The sequence below is a fragment of the Myotis lucifugus genome, unplaced genomic scaffold (assembly GCF_000147115.1).
Source record: "Myotis lucifugus unplaced genomic scaffold, Myoluc2.0 scaffold_8, whole genome shotgun sequence".
In the NCBI taxonomy this organism is placed as follows: domain Eukaryota; kingdom Metazoa; phylum Chordata; class Mammalia; order Chiroptera; family Vespertilionidae; genus Myotis; species Myotis lucifugus.
Genome location: NW_005871056.1, coordinates 2,264,440 through 2,284,693, shown reverse-complemented (window position 1 = coordinate 2,284,693; position 20,254 = coordinate 2,264,440). Strand labels below are relative to the sequence as shown.

Here is a 20,254-nt window from a genome sequence, read left to right as displayed (position 1 = left end):
TGCAAGCAAGATCTCAGATGCTGTGGAGAATGACAGTTTGCAGTTTTGTTTTTAGTTTTTATGCCTTTAGAGTTAAAGAGGGAAAGTAAGGAAGATTAAATGAAGGTGGGAGAAAACCAGGTCCAGGATAGTTAAATTATGTACTCCCTTGAGGGTTGTTACAGACCCCCTCCCAGGGGTCTGTAAAGGAAGATTGCTTCTGGCATTTCAAGGGTGTGTTAACCTAGATGCACAAGAACAATGGACAGGGCTTGCTTAAACCTTTTAGGAAGGAAGTTATAGGACTGGGGTGTAACTACCCACCATGCCTTTCCTGGTTAGGAATTTATGATCATATCACTCCCACCCCCATGATGTTACGTTAGGTCACTGAACTCATACCCCTTTAAAAAAAAACAACTTTATTGTTGAGAGTATTACAGATGTCTCCCTTTTTCCCCCACATTTTCCCCCTCCACCCGGTTCCTGCCCCACCCCAGGCCTTCACCACCCTACTGTCTGTGTCCATAGGTAAGACCTTTGGTTAATCTCTTCCCGCCCTCCCTCCCCTTCCCACTGAGATTCGTCATTTGGCACCCCCATGATGCAAATGTTGGTATGCTTGAAGTTGTCCCAGAAGCTCCAGGATAGTTAACAAATTATGTACTCCCTTGAGGGTGGAGCACATAATTTCTTACTATTTTTGGAGTCTTTTTTTCTTTTGGCTCTTCTGATTGGAATATGAGGAAGCAAAAAACACCCAAGTTGTTGATTTGATTCTCAGAATCCTCTACTGTTGAATTCCTATAAATTGTCCTTTATTTCAGTTAGTGTATGCTTAATTTCTGACTGACCCTTTTTCATGTCTTTGACATTCTCACTAAGATCCTTGAAAGTCTCATGAAGATCCTTTGAACTCTGTATCCAGTAGTTTGCTTGCTTCCATTTTTTTCATTTGGGACATGTTTCTTTGTCTTCACATTTTGGCCACTTCCCCGTGTTTGTTTCTATGTATTGGGTAGAGCTGCTATGTCTCCTGGCATTGGCAGAGTGGCCTTGTGTAGCAGGTGGTTCTGTAAGGCCTACTGGCTCGGCCTCCCCAGTCACCTGAGCTGGGCACTCTAGGTGCGCCCCTGTGTGGGCTGTGTGCACAGTCTTGTAGTTGAGCCTTGATTGCTGTTGGTTTCTCTGGGAGGAGTTGACCTCCAGGCCAATGGGCTGTGAGGACCAGCTGGGACTAGAATGGGAGAGCTGCTGTGCAGGAGGTGAGGCCCAGCTGTGAAGCAAGGCAGGCTGGTGCTAGTGCCTTTTCTGGGCCTTTTATTGATAGGTCTGGAGCACGCTGTCACCAGCTGCAGCTTGAAGGATTTTACCAGTCTGAAGCCTGAGCCAGGACAGGCCTTTCATATGGAAAAGCTGCTGCAAACAGGTTGAGTGGGGCTGCAAATTGGATGGGGTGGGGTCTCAGGGAATCACTAGGGTGGAGCAAACAGTGTGGGCCAGGCTGATGGAGACCTGGATATGGCTGCCAGTCAGCCCTGCGACAGGAGGTCCCAGCACAGGAACAGTGACTTCTGTGAGCACCCATCTGGGAGAAAGCGACCCCCAAGTTCCTGCCCCAATGCCAGACAATCCAGTTCCTCCCTGTATGTGACTGGGTCCCCTGGTGCTGGAGCTCGGAAGAAGCTGTTCCGTGTAGGTTTGTGCTCGGCCCTTTAAGAGGGACACCTGGGTCTCCAGCAGCCTCCTTGGCACTCAACCGCAGTCTCTGCCGGTTTTTACAGCCTGTAGTTACGGGGACTTCTCTTCCCAGCTCTGGAACCCCGGCTGGTATGGGGCTGGGGCCCCTTGCTCCTCCTGGGTAGCCTCTGCAGAGATGATCTCCCTCCTGATTAAAAAAAAAAAAAAAACAACCAGCACGTGGGTGCCGGACCAGCCCCCTCCCAGTCTCGGCGTGCTTTCTTTACTTCTTAAGTTGTAGGACTTCATGCAGCCAGCTCTCCCGCAGTTCTGGATGATGGTTCTGTATTTTAGTTGTAATTTTGATGTGGTTGTGGGAAGCGGCAAGTACTGGTGTTTACCTACACCACCATCTTCAGATCTCCCCATACCCCACTTTTGTCCACAGACTTATGTCCAGGAGCGAGAATTAACACCCCAGACTTTTTTCACAAGGAAAGAAATGTACAGGATAGTTTTCAAATTTCCAGGATAATATTTGCTGTGGATGGTGTCGAGCAATGGAGGAGAATTGGCGAGATCTGTGTGTCATTTCCGTGCAATAGAAGGGCTTCCTGTGTGTTTCCCAGGCTTACACTTTCTTTAGAAGAATCAGTGCTCCTGGACTCGTATGCAAGTTTGGATGTGAGTTGAGCTGCTAACCTCTTCCTGGCAGGAGCTCCTCTCATGGCTTGTTCTTCGCGGTGAACGGGGAGGTGGCAGCCCTCAGAGCTCCGCGTGCTGTGCAGTTGGCAGTGGGTGGGCACAGATGCTCAGGGAAGGTTTCAGAGGACACTGGATATGGAGAGAGAAGGAGGAGGCCCTGCTGAGCAAGCTTGAAGCCATGTATAGGAATTACCTGGGGTCCTTAAAAATTCAGCCTTCGGGCCTGCGGACTGAAGGGTCCCGGGTTCGATTCCGGTCAAGGGCATGTACCTTGGTTGTGGGCACATCCCCAATAGGGAGTGTGCAGAAGGCAGCTGATCAGTGTTTCTCTCTCGTCGATGTTTCTTTCTATCCCTCTCCCTTCCTCTCTAAAAAATCAAAATATACATATATATTTTAAAAATGCAGCCTCCAGAGACCCTCTCAGACCTCCTGGTCCTGCATCAGAATCTCCAGGGCGGGACATAGGAATCTTTAACAACTTCCCCTGGGGATCCTGAAGCATCCTAAAAAATACCAAGTGTTAAGTCTCTAGAGTCAAATCAAGTGTCTTTCCTGTGTATCACCGCTCCAGTGGGAACAGTAACGGATGCAGGGTGGCCAGTCATCCTGGGAGGTGTATTTCCAGTGTGAAAGCTGGGACAGGCCTGGGTACCCGGGGACAGCGGGTCACCCTGAGACGAGGCACCTGCCACAGACTGCTTTCATCTAAGGATGCCATCCCAGTTCTTATGAATCTTTACTTGCTTTGTTTAGTTTTGCAATTTTAAGAATTGCTTTAAAATACGGAAATGAACAAAGAAGAAATGTCATGCATGATCACCAGCCAGAATGACCCGCTGTTAACATCTCGGCATACTTACTCCCAGTCATTTTTTTCTTTGAAGAGCAGTCATTCATTTATGTCTTCATTAGAAAGTTGTTTTTAATGTTAGAAAAGATGAAAGTTTTAAAATGACCTCAGCTCTTCCCTCTAAGAAATAACGAGTATTAAATGTAGGTGACCTCACTCCAGGACACTTTTTGTTGTGCATGTGGGTGGATGGGTAGAGGGAGGAAGGGATGGGGAGTCATTTTATTGATTCCGAGTCATAATTTTTTCATATTTTTGGCATCTTTGAAATTGGTATGTATCCATAGTCCATGGCATCTTTGCATTGTATCCTAGTTAAATTGGCGGTGATTTTTCTTTCTTAGCAGTCTATAAAAATAATGGTAGGTCTCATAAGCACTGAGTCTCGGATATTATAAAATACGGTACACCAGTAAATAGAATCCTACCTTAATTGCTCTTTTTAAATTTATATAACAGAAGAAAAGTAAACCGTAGAGAAGCTAAATGAATTGCTGAACAATGTCTACTGTAAGGGGTATTTATTTCTTCTAAATCTCTCTGAGGTTAAGAAAAAAGATGAAAAATGTTAATAGGAGTTGTCTTGTTGGTTTTTTTAAAGCTACACATTTCAGTTCTAAGCTCTGTTGGTTGACCATCTGCTCTGAAAGATGAGAATATGAGTATTCTCAAGTATATCTAGGTAGGGAGCTGGGATATTGCCATTTTTACGTTGTCCCATTTGATCCCAAGACTAATTCTCATGTTGCTTGGTGCCTGGCTTCTTTCACTTGGCATCATGCTTCTGAGATTCATCCCACCCTTTGTCCCGTCATCGCTCCCACTCCATCCCTCACTTGGCTTCTCTCCAGTTTGGTTGGATGGTAGAATTTTCAGGATTTTTATGAATTGCCAGTATGACTTCTGTGAGTTTTTAGAAGTTGCTTACATCTTGGTATATCCTTTTCTTTGTTTGGTTGCTGTTTGTGGTTTTGTGTTTGTTATTGGTTTGCTAATTTTACTCTTGTTTACTCAGGAATGTGGGAAGTACGTTCCGGAATGCACTTTGAACCACCAGCTTAATCAAGACCTTCCTCTCCCTCTATTTTCCATTTGCTAAAGTATTCACTGCACTAGTGATAATTTTCCTGTTTCTATTTGTTACCGTTTCTAAGATGGTAAAATCTCATAGATTTATAAAATTTGACTCCACCTCCACCCCCTGGTGATAGTCATGCCCTTAGGCAGCACCGAATCCCTCTGTTCCTTCTTCTCCAACACCCCTTCCCGTCCCTGGGAAAGATCCCCTCTTCTCTTAGGCCCGTCTGACTCAGACATGCTCAGTCCTCCCACAGACGCCAGGGATGGGAGGCTGTGGTCCCTGCAGGCTGGCCCTGGGCCTTCTGAGGGCTGTGTGTGTCAGTGTTCATAAAACGGGCGACCAGAATCATCCCCATACGTCAGATGTGCTGGGCTCAGCAGCCCAGAGTGAGACTCGGTATGATTTTGCTCGTAGCCTGAAAATTTGGTGTTAATAGAGGCCAAAGTTATGCTGGATTGGATCACACTTGAGTCGTGGACTTTTGCAGCCCAAGATGTTTTCCAGACGAGTTGCTACCAAGCTACCTCCCCATCCTGTGCCATCCTACCCTCCCAATAAGACTAAAAACTAGACCCTGCATGTGATCAGAGGTTTGTTCTCTTTGGGAACAGAGGACTTCTCCACAAAATAAATAATTAAACCAGACAGATTTTGCACCTGGTAAGACATTAATCTCAATTTTATTTGCTTTTACTTGAGGTGCAGTGCTTACCTTGACAACCTGAAGCCTAACATTTGTTTCCTTTGGAAAAATGACTTCCGTAGCCTACGTGTAACTTACTTCCTTTATTGAGGCCAGTATCCTTTAATTAGGTCATTTATTATAGGTGATGTATTATGTTGCCTGTTTTCCTGAAAAGCTGTAATTGACTGGAAGCCATTTCTGTTTAGTGTGTGAAAACTGCTCAGATGGCTCAGAAACTCAAACTACAATAGTGTTTGTCATTAGACAGACTGTACTTTCTGATGCATTTGAGCACAGTAAAACCTCAGACTGTCGGATTCCACTCATGTGGAATTGTGATCCTCAGCTACCATTTGGCCATGCACAGGTGAGCTGAAAGGTTAACGGGGGGAGTCCTATGCATGCACCGTGTTCACTGCATTTGCAGGAGCTCCCTCGTGGTCCTGGCTCTGGCCCTCTCAGTGGCCCGTGCCCTCCACTTCCTCTCTGTGCAGCTGAGCCGCACTCCCCGCCTCTCAGGGACTGGTCTCTGCCTGGAACCCATGCCCAACTTCCTGCCTCTGTGCTTGGGTTTTGAGGAAACTCCGAGGGCTGCTCCTGAGACCCCACTTCTGCCACCAGAGCAACCTCCTTTGTGTCAGAAGAGGCCCCTCTGCTGCTGCAGGGGTGCACTCACCACCAGGGTGAAAATTAGCCCTTCCTATGGCCAGGTCTGTAGCCGAGGGAGATGCAGTCACAGTTGGAACTTACACAGCTTTGTAGTATAGAAAACCACACTACTCAACAATGGAGGCCCCAGAGGCGTCATTTGAGGGAGCCACGTGTGGAGGTCAGTGTCCCTCGCAGCCCTGCGGCCGCTGACATCCTTTCCTGCCCTCTGTTCAGGCCCCGCTCAGCACCACCCCTCCTCGCTGGTGCTGCCTACAAGCCCCCTACCTCCATCTTTGTTGAGTAAAACATGAAATTGTTTCTGAGGAGAAAGGCATTCATTCTGAATGAAATTGAATCTTATATTTTAAAATGTTATTTTTTTAAATCTTTATTGTTGAAAGTATTACATATGTGCCCCTTTCCCCCCATTGACCTCTTCCAGCCCCCATTGTCGGTGTTCATGGGTTATGCAGTTATGCATACAAGTTCATTGGTTGATCTCTTTCCTCCCTCCCTTCCCTCTGAGGTTCCACAGTCTGTTCGATGCTTCTATGTCTCTGGATCTATTTTTGTTCATGTTGTTCATTAGAGTCCACATATGAGTGAGATGATATGATACTTAATCTTTCTCTGGCTTACTTCCCTTAGCACAGTGGTCGGCAAACTCATTAGTCAACAGAGCCAAATATCAACAGTACAACGATTGAAATTTCTTTTGAGAGCCAAATTTTTTAAACTTAAACTATATAGGTAGGTACATTGTTATTAACTTAATTAGGGTACTCCTAAGGCTTAGGAAGAGCCACACTCAAGGGGCCAAAGAGCCGCATGTGGCTCGCGAGCCGCAGTTTGCCGACCACGGGCTTAGCATAATGCTCTCCAGTTCCATCCATGCTGTTGCAAATGGTAAATTTTCTTTTTTATAGCAGCATAGTATTCCAATGTGTATATGTACCACAGCTTTTTAATCTACTCATCTGCTGATGGGCACTTAGGCTGTTTCCAGATCTTAGCTATTATAAATTGTGCTGCTAAAGAACATAGGGGTGCATATATCCTTTGGTGTTTCCGATTTCTTGGGATCATTTCCTAGAAGTGGGATCACAGGGTCAAATGGCAGTTCCATTTTTAATATTTTCCATATTGTTTTCCACAAAGGCTGCCCCAGTCTTCCCTTTTCTCCACATCCTCACCAACACTTGTTTGTTGATGGTAGCCAGGTGTGAGATGGTACCTCGTTGTCATTTTGATTTGCATCTCTTGGATGATTAGTGACTTTGAGCATGTTTTCATATGCTTCTTGGCCTTCTGTATGTCCACTTTGGAGAAGTGTCTATTTAGCTTCTTTTGTTAAGTTGTATGAGTTCGATTTATATTTTGGAGATTAACCCCTTATTGGATATCATTGGCAAATATGTTCTCCCATGCAGCGGGCTCTTGTTTTGTTGGTTTCTTTTGCTGTGCAGAAGCTTTTTATTTTGATGTAGTCCCATTTGTTAAAGTTGTGTGTGCTTAAGTAAAATTTGCTGTGTAGTCTCTGCATTGGGCGAGGCCTTTAATCTCCCTAAACTGTTTCCTCATCTTTAAAGTGTGGGTAGTAATTGAACCTCCCATGAGATAATCTTTGTGAAGAGCTTAGACAGTGCCTGGCATACAGTAGTCACTCCATTAAATAACTATTGTTTCCAGAAGGCTTTGCTGATATACATTTCTGCATATCTTAATTTTGGCATATTGTAGGCTGTGTGGTCTCAAATTTAGGACTATAATTACATTCCTAGCCCTCTATGCCAATTTGAATTGTAGTTTTAAGAAATGTAACATAGTTACCATAGCACTCTTAGAAGAGGTTTGTGCATTTGGCCTGTGATGCGGAAAACTTAAGAAATACTGGTTTAAAATGTATTCAGTTTCTAGATGAGTCTCACATCACCCAAATTTATGACTAATCACAAAACAGTTACTAAAAGGCACTATGTTTGTGACCACCTGCTATTAATAGTCTAGATAAAGGCTTTGTTTCCTGGCTGTGAGATTGTATTTCATTCTCTGGTTTTGGTTACAGAAGACACGCAAGTGAGAACCCTAGAACCGTGTGCTGTCATCTTAAAGTGACACTGAGGTACCTCTGAGGCCTCTGGGAGATATGCAGTTAAACTAAATGGAACACCTATTTATAGTAACTAATTAAAGGTATCTATAGAGCAGGAAAATCATGAACAGTAAGTGGTAAACAGCAAACCATTCTGTGGAGTCCCACCTCATGGTGACTTAAATTGCCATTTGAACGCACTAGTGGCAGAGATTTGATTATAGTCCTGTTGTCTGCCAAAGCCAGTCCTTACCTGTCACCCTTTGCAGGTGGCCCCAAGTTTTATCTGTGCAGGATGCACATTGGGAGGCAATTGAAAACAAATAACAAGCATAAAGGAAGAAAGAAGGGATGGTACTAAGGATGTAAGTATGGCAAAGGAAAAGTCAAACTATAGAGCAGTGATGGCGAACCTATGACACGCGTGTCAGAGGTGACACACGAACTCATTTTTTTGGTTGATTTTTCTTTGTTAAATGGCATTTAAATATATAAAATAAATATCAAAAATATAAATCTTTGTTTTACTATGGTTGCAAATATAAAAAAATTCTATATGTGACACGGCATCAGAGTTAAGTTAGGGTTTTTCAAAATGCTGACACGCCAAGCTCAAAAGGTTCACCATCACTGCTATAGAGGAATCATCGAGTAATGGAATAAATTTAGAGCCTGGGAAAATCATGAGCAAAGAGACTAAGAAAGAAGGAAAGACAATAGTATAAGTAGAACAGTTGGTGGGAAGCAGATTAAATATAAGGAGGAAAAACAGAACAAAACATGAAAGTAGGAATGTTGACATTTATAACAATGGAGCAGTTGACACCACATCATCTTGAAATCATTGGCTCTATGGACATTTGGCAATGTCTGCAGACATTTGATTGTCTCAACTGAGTCGTTGCTACTACTCTCCAGGGATGCTGCTAAGTATCCTCAGATGCACGGGATAGCTTGACAAGATTAGTGGTTGTGGAGGGATGGGAATGGTGTGACTGTGGAGTCAGCACCAGGGAGATCTTTGTGGTGACGGGTTAGCCCTGTGTGTGGATTTCAGTGGTGGTTACATGAATCTACACATGGGCTAAAGTGATGGGGGACTATACACACATTGTATTAGTGTCAGCCCCTGGCTTGGATACTGTTGTACTACAGATGTAAGCATTGGGGGAAATGTGGGTACACGAGACCTCTCTGTACTGTATTTGCATCCTGTGAGTTTATATGTATTTCAGAATATAAAGGTTAAGAAAAACCAAAGGAAAAAACAAGATTGGCAAAATTACTAGAAGATGTAGAAGATGTAATACACCTCTGTTCAGATTTTTAAATGAAAAGGCAGCACACTCTTGGTAAACTCATTATTAAAACTGACCTATTCTAATGCCGTGCCAGTAAGAAATGCACATGCCCCCTTGGAGGAATGAAAATATTTCTATTGCAGCAGAAGACCTATGTTGTCAAACCGTGACAATAAGCCAGGTCATATCTAACATGTTTCATCGCATGTTTTGTTACAGGGACAAGCGGATCTTTTAAAATACGCTAAGAACGAGACTTTGGAGAACTTGAAACAAATCCATTTTGCTGCTGTTTCGTGTGGACTGAATAAACCAGGGACAGAAAATGCCGATGTGCAAAAGCCACGCCGGAGTCTGGAAGTCATACCTGAAAAAGCCAGCGATGAGCCTGGAGAGTGAGGGCACTTCCTCGTCGTCATCATGGAGGTGATAGCTCTGGACCAACCGTAGTCAGGTGGAGCAGTCGCTTTGCACTCACTGATGAAAATAATATTTGGGATTTTAAAGCACAACTGGAATAGCTAATTGCAGTCTCTTAAAACTGTGAATGTATGTAGCAATCCGGCGTGTGAAGGCAAATAAACTCTTTAATAAGAAATGATATTCCTGGCCAAAGTATGCTATATTTGTATACAAAGACACCGTCACTCCGTTCCAGTGTGAACCACCGACTATTCACTCTAGTTCCATTGAGAAAGAAAACACTTTCTTAAGATGGAAATGGATTGTATTGTCAAATTAGTATTTATTGGAGAAAGACGTAATCTACGCATTTTACATGTGTGATTACCAGAGTCTCTGGGTTATAGATGATTTTGGTGGAATGCCTGCTGAGCCATAATTACTAAGGAGAATGTAAGTGGACAGATCCCCTGAATCCCCAGGGACCTTGGAGCACCATCCAATACAAGGAGAACGTGCAATTGGACTGAAGCTCCCCAGCTGGGTATAATATATATGATGTAAAAGCAACCAATCTGGAAGCAACACATTGTAAATAGTTTTTCATTGTATGAAGTAGTGTTCACATTAAAAATGATGTTTTATGATATTTCTCCAATAGCAGTACATGCATTTAATGAAATTTTAACTTTTAAAAATTGTATTTCAAATATTCTGCTCTTAAGAGTAAGCCATTACTTGGTAAACAGCTTTGTCAAGAATGGGTTGCTTATCTGGCTTGACACTGGCTTATAGTGAGGTGCTCACAACGTCACACAGTGGCAGCTGCCTGACTGTAAAGTGGGCTGAGACACCCCCTTCTGCTTCTTAATTCACACCAGAGAGAGTACGCCCCAAAATGCAAATGGTAAGTTCAAGGCCAGAGGAGATGTAGCTTCCCTAAGGCCAGCTGAGTTGTTAACCCAAGCTTTTATTTTCCAAATCAGTGAAACTTGGTGCTATTTTTGAAAAAAATAACAAACCCTGCAGCCTAATTACTGCTTCTCTCAAATCAAAATGGCTTCCAAATTTTGGAAGAGTAAAAGATGTGTCTAAATCTTCAATAACCCAACCCCTTTTTGATTTGCCCATTTTCTTTTCAGTGGTTCAGGTATGTGAGCAGGTAAGTGTTGTAACCTTCAACTTGGCATCGCACAGTCATTTCCTCAATCGGGGGATGCTCAGGCTGAACATATCTAAGTTATTTCTGCCCAACTCCCAAATATTCTAAAAAAGCACTCCTTTGCTCAGTTGTTGTCCTTTGCATTCTAATGTGCTTGAGTTAAGGTTGCAAACAGTTCTCTCTTGCAAAGAAAACATTGTAAACACACTCTGGCTTGAACCTGCGGAGGCCTTAAAACCCCTACTGGTCAATCAAAAGTGAGACACCTACCTCTGGGTTTGTAAATTGTGGTAACCGTGGGGTAGCATGCTGGCTTCCCGCCGTCATTACATTCCTCAAGTGGGGGAACACCCGTGTGAGTTACTGTAAATGCAAACAATGCCCCCGTCATCAGTCACACCGTACGCACACAGTGCGTCACTCCTAACTAGGACCAATGTCTAACGGGAACTACATGACCACCACTGGGAAAGCTCTGCCGAGAACACAGGAAAACAAACAGCCGGGCAAAATGCACGGAGACTACAGCAAACAGCTGGTCAGTGCAGTGGGAAATGACGTGGGCAACGTGTGAATGGAGCCCTGACAGCTTCCAGCAGCCGTGCCCATGCCCCATCCAGGGAGGAAGTCCTGAGGCCTCTCTGACACACGAAGAACTTCCGCCTCCTCTCTGCCTCTTTAGCCATATTTCAGGTGTTGGCCTGTTTTCTGCTTTTAGCAGCTATGGCTTCTGAATAGAGGGGCAGAAAGCCTCTAACCCCCCAAATGCTTACCTCCTCCATTTCAGGGCTGTGTGTGTGGCCCAGGAGCCAGGCCGGTTAGAGTTCCTCTCAGGACGCGTGTCCTACCGCCTAGAAAGGGTGCTGTCCATCTGCGTGGAGTTGGCAGGTCATCCAGCTCTCAGTCTTCATGATGTGGCCCGATTTCGTATATTGATACTTGGAATTCGCTGAATCTTTAATCAAGGACTTAAAAAATCATAAATGCAAATGTCAGTGTAGTCACCGCGTAGCTCCCCTGTACCCACCCAGCCCAGCTAGGCATCTCTCTGCCATTTCAGTCTGAGCTAAGGTTTGATGTGAGCAGACCTCACTTGTGCCATGAGTTGGAAGAATTTTCTGTTGTGCATGACAGTGGGACCCTGTTGGGATTGCATGCCAAGCCCTGTGTTCAAGGCATTCTGCCTGTTACTTCATTATTACATCCTCTCTACACCCAGCACGGTATGTTCTCGATATTACAGGTGATGAGATGATGACCTTAGCCAAGGTCACAGAATGCTCAGGTCAGGATTTGAACCCAGATCTGTCTTCTCCAAAGCCTATGCTCCCAAGCAATATATCCATACTCCTGTGCATTCCAAATACATATTTCCCATCTAAACTACAGGTGGGTAGAGGTCATACGGAATAATGAGGTAAATGGCCTTTTATTCTCTTACCTTGAACACGAGCCCCCTGGAAGCCACTGAAATGTATTCACTCTGACGGTATTGAGCACATTTTAGGCACCAAAGATTCACCACAAACAAAAATAGCATGTTTCAACACCCACGGAGCTCACAATTCAGTTGGGAAGGAAGAGACATTAATCCAACTGATCCTAAAGATACATGGACCATGACAACCATGGGAAGTGCTGCTAAGGGGCTCCTGGTGTTCCCGTCCTGGCTGAGCAGAGAGGGGAAGTGATCGTCATGTTCCTGACCGGCCTTGTTTCTCTCACTTCAGAAAGACTGAAAGATGCTTCTTTCCCTCAGGGGGCCTTTTGAAGGACTGAGTAAGATAGTGTCTGTGAGGCACTAGGTCCAGTGCCTGGCTCACAGTGGACTCACTGTATTATTCCCATTAGTTATTCTCCAAAGGAGGGTCCCTGAGAGTGTAATGGGGGCCTCACCCTCCTGGGAAGATGGACTAGATACCTATTGCTCCTAAACACAACCCCCAACACTTAAACCAGGAATTTACTGCCTCTCATGGTTCTGTGTGGCTGGGCTCACCTCAGTGGTTCTTCTTGGGTTGGTGTGCAGTTGCTGGCAGCAGGGACTGCGGGCGTCCCCCTCAGCTGGACATGTGAGATGGCTCCCTCCCGTGGCTGTTGATCAGAGTGTCTGCACGTGGTCTCTCCGTGCGGCTTGGGCTTCTTCTAGCAGGCACTGGGTTCCAAGAGGGAGTCGGCATCCCCGATGACCCATAAGGGACCCGCAAGTCTTCCCCAGCCTCTCCTCGGAAGGCCCAGGTCACCTCTCCTGCATTCCTTTGTTCAAGCAAGTCTGTCTTAGTGTCCACCCAGGCTCCAGGGGGTAGAGAACATGACTCCTCTTGATGGGTGCGTGGCGAGGTCATGCTGCAGAATGGGACATGGGAGAGGAGATATTGTTAAGACCACCTTTGGAAAATACAACCTGCCATGGAGGTCTCCCTGAGAAAGTGGGCTTTTAGCTGAGACCTGAAGGCAAAAATGGTGAAGAAGGGTGAAGCCAGGGAGGCAATTTAGGCAGAGAAACCAGCAGGTTGCAAACCCCATAGTGGGAGGCAGGGTGGCGTGCTTGAGGACTAAAGGAAGGACACTGAGCCCGGAATGATGAGAGAGGGAGTGAGATGGCGAGGGCACTGGAGCCCATCGCCAAGGGCTCTCTAGGCTGCCTCCTCAAGGATTTGGTCTCATTTTTCTAGAAGGTTAGTGCCAAACATTTAGTTTTATTATATCTAATCCACTTTTTATTGGTTTCACTTAATTACAAAAGAAACATATGCTCCTTGTTGCCGAAAAGGTCAAGTGCTGAAGAAGGTAAATTAAAAAGTGCTCATGCCCCTCACACTGCCCTTCCCGCTCCCCTGGGAAGTGGCTCGCGCGGCCCCTCTGCACATCACGTGTTCAGGTGCCACCAACATTGCCCTCCTCTCTGAGAAGTTCTGGCTTTTATTGTAAGAAAAGGCATAGCTCTCTTTAAGGATCACAAGAATCAAATAATTGAGTATTGAAGGAGCAGAGCTGTGGCCAGGAAGGTGACAAATAGCAATTCAATTTTATCTTCTGATAATTTTGTGTTTTATCAGAGCCATGGATGTTAGATAGAAGAAAATAGGGATTAACAATGACTTTTGTTTATGACTATTAGAATTTACAAGAACAAATACCTTCCCTTTAAAAAGATTTTTTTTTAGCCCTAACCAGTTTGGCTCAGTGGATAGAGCATCGACCTACGGACTAAAAGGTCCCAGGTTTGATTCCGGTCAAGGGCATGTACCTTGGTTGCGGGCACATCCCCAGTAGGAGGTGTGCAGGAGGCAGCTGATTGATGTTTCTCTCTCATCGATGTTTCTAACTCTCTATCCCTCTCCCTTCCTCTCTGTAAAAAATCAATATATTTTAAAAAAAACTTTAAAAAATAAAAATAAATAATAAAAAGATTTTTTTAAAAAACAAAATAATCATAAAAATCCTGTGGAAATGGACTTCTGTGGCCCTCGAGATGACAGGTTGATATGAGCATTCTGAACATACAAGAAAATATATAGATGATAAATATTCAAAGTGTAAAGGAGGTGTGATAGGAAGAGTAAAAGTCCCGTTCCATCTTCCCCAGCCAAGAATTTATGCTGGATCATTTCTGGTTTTGATTCTTCTGATAATTGTCACCCAAACTCTAGACCAACGCTGTCCAGTTGAACTTCTGATGATGAAGGAAACATCTATATCTGTGCTATTCAATGCAATAGCCACTAGGCACACTGACTATTAATTTGCATATTAATAAAATTTTAATTAAAAAATTCAGTTCCTCAGTCACACTAGCCACGTTTCAATAAGTCAATAGCTGCATGTGGCTAGTGGCTACCGTAATGGTCAGAGCAGCTACGGACAGGCTGGTCCCTGCCTCTGCCTGACCCCCGTTAGGAGACCCGTGACTGCACCCTGGGGAAAATGCAACCATGGCTCATTCCACTGCTCCTTCCCTTTGCTCTCCCTCCATTCCCAAGCCCTCTTGGAGCATTTTCATTTTAGTTCTGTTGGTTTACCTTTATAGCTTTTAGTAACCGATTTAAAACTCTTTCCTGATACATCAGTTGTTGACTGTAATACTTTGACCCACCACCACGTTTGATCAGCCAGTTAGTGTTCCCCACGTTCTCTCCATGATTCTCCGCCGCCACCGCCCCCCACCCGCCCCCCCGCCACCCCCACAGCTCCCAGTCACCACACTGCTGCTTGTCACATTGGCAAGGTCTCTGGGGAGCATTAATCTGTCCTGTAGCTATAAGTTTTCAATCTTTGGTTCTACAATTAAAACCAATAGCCACCTTATACTAATATTATTGCATAAAGATGACGTGATATTGTACATAGAAAAACCCTAAATATGCCACCAAAAAACTACTGGGTTTAATAAATAAATTCAGCAAATGTAGCAAGATACAATATTAACATCCAGAAAGCAATGGCATGTTTATACAGAAATAATGAACTCTCAGAAAGAAAAACTACACACACACACACACACACACACACACACACACACAAAACAATCCTATTTACCATTGCAACAAAAAAAATTAAGATACTTAGGAATAAACTTAACCAAGGAGGTAAAAGGCTTGTACTTAGAAAACTACAGGACGTTGAAGAAAGAGATAGAGGAAGACATAAACTAGTGGAAGATTAAACTGTGGTCACAGACTGGTAGAATTCACATAATTAAAATGTCCACACTACCCAAGGCAATCTACAGATTTAATGCAATCCCTATTAAAATACCAACAGCATATTTCACAGTTCTAGAACAAATACTCCAAAAATTTATATGGAACCAAAAAAGACCTCGAATAGCCACAGCAATCTTGAGAAGAACAAAGTTGGAGGAATCACAATACCAGATATCAAGTTATACTACAAAGCCACTGTAATCAAAATAGCCTGACACTGGTACAAGAACAGGCATATAAATCAATGGAACAGAACAGAGACCTCAGAAATCGGCCCTAGCCATTATGCTCAACTAGTAGTTGACAAAGGAGGCAAGAGCATACAATGGAGTCAAGACAGTCTCTTCAATAAATGGTGTTGTGAAAATTGCAAAAAAATCAAACTAGACCATCAACTTGTACCATACATAAAAATAAACTCAAAATGGATAGAAGACTTAAATGTAAGTTGTGAAATAATAAAAATACTAGTAGAAACCATAAGCAGCAAAATCTCAGACATATCTTGTAGGCATATATTTACGGATACAGCTCCTAGGGCAAAGGAAACTAAGGAGAAAATAAATAAATGGGACTACATGAAAACAAAAAGCTTCTGCACAGCAAAATAAACCAACAAAGTGAAAAGGGAGCACACTGTATGGGAGAACACATTTGGCAATGATACATCTGATAAAGGGTTAATATCCAAAATATATAAGAAATTCATACACTTTAGAAGGAAGACAACAAATCCAATTTAAAAAATGGGCAAAGAATCTAAATAGACACTTCTCCAAAGAGGACATAAGGAAGGCCAAGAGACATATGAAAACATGCTCAAAGTCACTAATCAACCGAGAGATGCAAATCAAAACGACAATGAGGTACCATCTCACACCTGTCAGAATGACTATCATCAACAAATGACAAGTGCTGGTGAAGATGTGGAGAAAAAGGAACCCTTGTACACTGCTGGTGGGAATGCAGACTGGTGCAGCCACTGTGGAAAACAGTATGGAATTTTCTTAAAAAATTAAAAATGGAACTTCCATTTAACCCAGCAATCCCACTTCTAGGAATATATCCCAAGAAATCAGAAACATCAATCAGAAAGAATATACGCACCCCTATGTTCATAGCAGCACAATTTACAATAGCTAAGATTTGGAAACATCCTAAATACCCATTAGCAGATGAGTGGATTAGAAAAATGTGGTGCATATACACAATGAAATACTACACTGCTATAAAAAAAGAAAGAACTCTTACCATTTGCAATAAAATGGATGGACCTGGAGAGCATTATGCTAAGTGAAATAAGCCAACTTGAGAAAGATAAGTATCACATGATCTCACTCATTTGTGGAAAATAATGAACATAAACTGATGAACAAAAATAGATCCAAAGACAAAGAAATATCCAACAGACTATCAAACCTCAGAGGAGGGGGTAGGGAAGGGGTGGGCAACCCCTGGCACGCATGCCAAACATGGCACGCCAGTAACTTTTGCTGGCATTCAAAACCCTCTCTTATAATCTTCCATTTACAATTTTTTTAATATCGACTTTTTTATTTTTCAGATAAATTCAGTGTAGGTGCATCTTAGATAAATAAATAATTTTATATAACAAGTTATCTTAAAGACCATAGACATGGATTGACGAGAGAGGGGAAGAGCAATTTCTATGCCTCTGCCTTAACTCTCCCTGCCTTCCTAGATCCGACCAGTGTTTTGGTTTCATCCACATACGCTTGTGAATCTTTGTTCTCAGTGATGAATTTTGTTAAGTCTCGTAATAGGAGTAGCCTGACGGATGAAAGTAGTAGCTCGTGCATATCTCTGAAGGTCACGAAATATAAACCTGATGTAAAATCTCTGTCATCAGTGATGCAGCAGCAAAAGTCCCACTGATAATATCAAACGGAGTCATAACGTTTTCTGTCGGACTATCAGTGTACATGTATACATTAAAAAATAAATGTATTTCTCATCATCATATACTGTGTTTTTGTCGCTCGAATTAATTTTATTATTTCTTCAAGGTTCTTCACATACGTACACCTTAAGAGATATCAAGTAGGCATAACATGTTCTCAAAAAATTAGGGTTGGCATGCAGAAGAATTTTGAGTCAGAGATTTTGCTGGTTTTGGCACGCACTCACAAAAAGGTTGCCCACCCCTGGGGTAGGGAAAAGTAGGGGTGGGAATAAGAGATCAACCAAAGGACTTATATGCATGCATACGTGTAAGTATAACCAATGTAACCAATATACCCAGACAGTAGGGGGATGAGGGCTTGTGCTGGGGTGTGGGAGTGGGCGGGGAAAGGTTAATAGGGGAAAATGGAGACATATGTAATACTTTCAACAACAAAGAATAAATAAATAAATAAATAAATAAACATACACCTAACCTATGAACTAGCAATTCCAACCCTAGATTTTCTGAAGAGAAATGAAAACTTATACCCTCCATAAAGACTCACACAAGAATGTTGACAGTAGCTGTATTCCTAAAATTCAAAAAATTTTTTTCAAATGACCATCAAAAAGAAAATAAACACAATTGAGTTATAGTCACGAAATTAAATATCTCTCAGCTATAAAAGGAACAAGCTGCTGTTACCTGCGCCAATAAGGGTGACTAAAAAACGTCATGCTGAGTGATTCAGCCAGACACTCAAGAGTACCTACTGTGCGATTCCGTTCATCAGGAGCTCTAGAATAGGTAAAGCTAAGATACAGTGATAGAAGGGGCCGTGGTGGGCGGTGACTGCAAAGGGAACCTCCTGCAGGGATGTGCAGGTGGCACAGACCTAAATCTGTCTCTTGATTGGTTGCAGTTACACTGGTTGTAGTTACAATGTCCTAGCCATTTGTCAAAATCATTGACTTGCATATGTGAAATCTTAGTTTATATTGTATGTAAATTATACTTCAATAAAGTTTATTTTATACTAGAGGCCCGATGCATGAAATTCATGCAAAAGTAGGCTTTCCTTCCCCCTGCTGCTGGCACCGGCTCCCCTCTGGCACCCTGGACCTGGGCTTCCCATCGGCCGCCCAGAAGGACGTCCAGTCTAATTAGCATATTACACTTTTATTATTATAGATTAAAAGAAGAGACTGTAACTTAAACACTAGGAGAAAAACAATTGGGAGTAGGAATAGGAAGAGGGAACATGATATATTATTGTTATTATTATTTCATGCTTTTCCCTTATCAGTAAAATCTTCTCTGTTTCTTAATGATATAATTGGTTTTTTGCTCTTAATTTGGACTAACTGCTTCTCTGGTCTGCTGCTCAGATTTAATTCTGGGATCATTTGATCACAATGATGACTTAGTTTTACTATCTATTGCTTTCTTGGGTTCTGTTTCTTGGTTTGGTTTTGTTGTTGATATTTTTGCTGAGGATGTCTGTAATTCTTTCAGAGAGTGTTTATGGAAGGCAAACTTTCTGAGTCTTTCCATGTTCAGCAATTCTTGACCTTGTTCTCGTGTTTGATTGGAAGTTTTGCTGGGTATCTAATTCTGGACTCCACCCATTTTCTCTGAGACTGGGAAGCAGCACTGCATTTTCTTCTAGCACCACTACTGCTGATGGGAAGGCAGACTGTTCTGATTCTATCCCTTGGCAGGTAACCTGTTTTCCTGGGAACTTTTTTGATTTATTCTCTTTTTCTGTTCTAAAATGTTGTGGTGATATATAAGTTCATTCGTTCGTTCATTCATTCATTCATTCATTCATAAAGATTGATTGTAGGAAACCCTAGTGGCTCCACTTCAGAGCAGTAACTTCCCTGTGCTGGTGGAGGTTACATTCAGGTGTGGGAAATAGGCAATATGACAAGTACGAAGAATAAACAGAACAGGGACAGGGATAATGATACACTGAGGCAGGATGGGGAGTGCTTGAGCTGAGGTTGTCAGAGGCCTCTCTGGGAAGGTGGCCTTGAAACAGAGCCCTGAACCATGAGAAGGAGCCGCATGGCCCCAAAGGACCGAGGTGGGAACAGACTCAGTGGAGGACAGAAATAAGCCAGGGTGGCTGGAGAGCGAGTGAGCCAAGCTAAAATCAGAGGAGATGAGGCTGAGAGGCAAGCAGGAGGGACCCTGCAGACCCTGCAAGGAGCTTGGATCTTATTCTAATAAGTAATTAGGGAGTAATGTGATGTTGCTCTGTGGCTATGATTAGGAACCTATGTAGAGACTTCCTAAGTGCGTCTCTTTTCCCCGTATTATTTCCTTCGACTGTTTATCTAGGTCCCTCTCTTTCATTCTAATGTTTTTCATCGATCGTCCGGAGGTGTGCCCCACACACTTTGAATCGGCATGCGTGATATTTCGTATGAAGAACCACGTGCATCATCTTGGGACGGGGAGCAGCGGGGGCACTCACCTTCTGGGTGTTATTGGCTCCACCTGTGTTGTTCACCGCCTTTTCTCGTCGTTTTTGCTGAGAGGGAAAGAGGCAGGGGAAGATCTGGGTGTCAATGAAATCAACACAATAAAATAAAGCCCAAAGCCATTCCTGGGGGCCCCAACCCTGAGATGCTTCCTCACACCCCCTGGCTCAGGGCTGGAGGGAGGGAGGCTGGGCCCTGCTGGACCGCGTGTGGAGCGCCTCCAGGTGACCTCATCTGCATGGAGGTCAGGGAGCTGGCACTGCTCAAAGCTCCGATAGGAACCTTCCCAAACGACAAGGCACCGCTGCATGGCCTGTGACAACCTCACCCAGAGGTCATGGAGCAGTGCTCCTGCATAACTCATTCCTTGAAGTACTAGTAGTCACAGGCCCAACCAGATACAGGGAGCAAGGCCGGGAGAGTGACGTGGACCCAACCTCTCCATGGGAGGGATGTCAAAGAATTAGTGGCCATATTTCAAAGCAGCCAGCCAGGGTTCAAGTCCTACAAGAAGGGCAGCACTCTGTGCCCTAGATTGGGCTTAATCCCACATGGACATGCC

The 20,254-nt window shown here is 43.6% G+C and overlaps 1 protein-coding gene across 2 annotated transcripts in view; it reads left to right on the top strand.

Moving 5' to 3' along the window:
• PLCL2 (phospholipase C like 2) overlaps nucleotides 1–10,089 on the top strand; it is a 162,206-nt gene extending 152,117 nt beyond the window's left edge. Inside the window, exon 5 of one of the 2 annotated variants that reach the window (XR_002827955.1) lies at nucleotides 9,247–9,373. Coding sequence is in view for 1 of the 2 variants with exons in the window: in XM_006083663.1 (XP_006083725.1) it covers nucleotides 9,247–9,426 (180 nt within the window). In the remaining variant the exon portion in view is untranslated. Of the gene's footprint in view, nucleotides 1–9,246 lie in introns of both variants that reach the window. The other variant, XM_006083663.1, reaches the window with a different exon arrangement.
• Nucleotides 10,090–20,254: the final 10,165 nt, after the last annotated feature.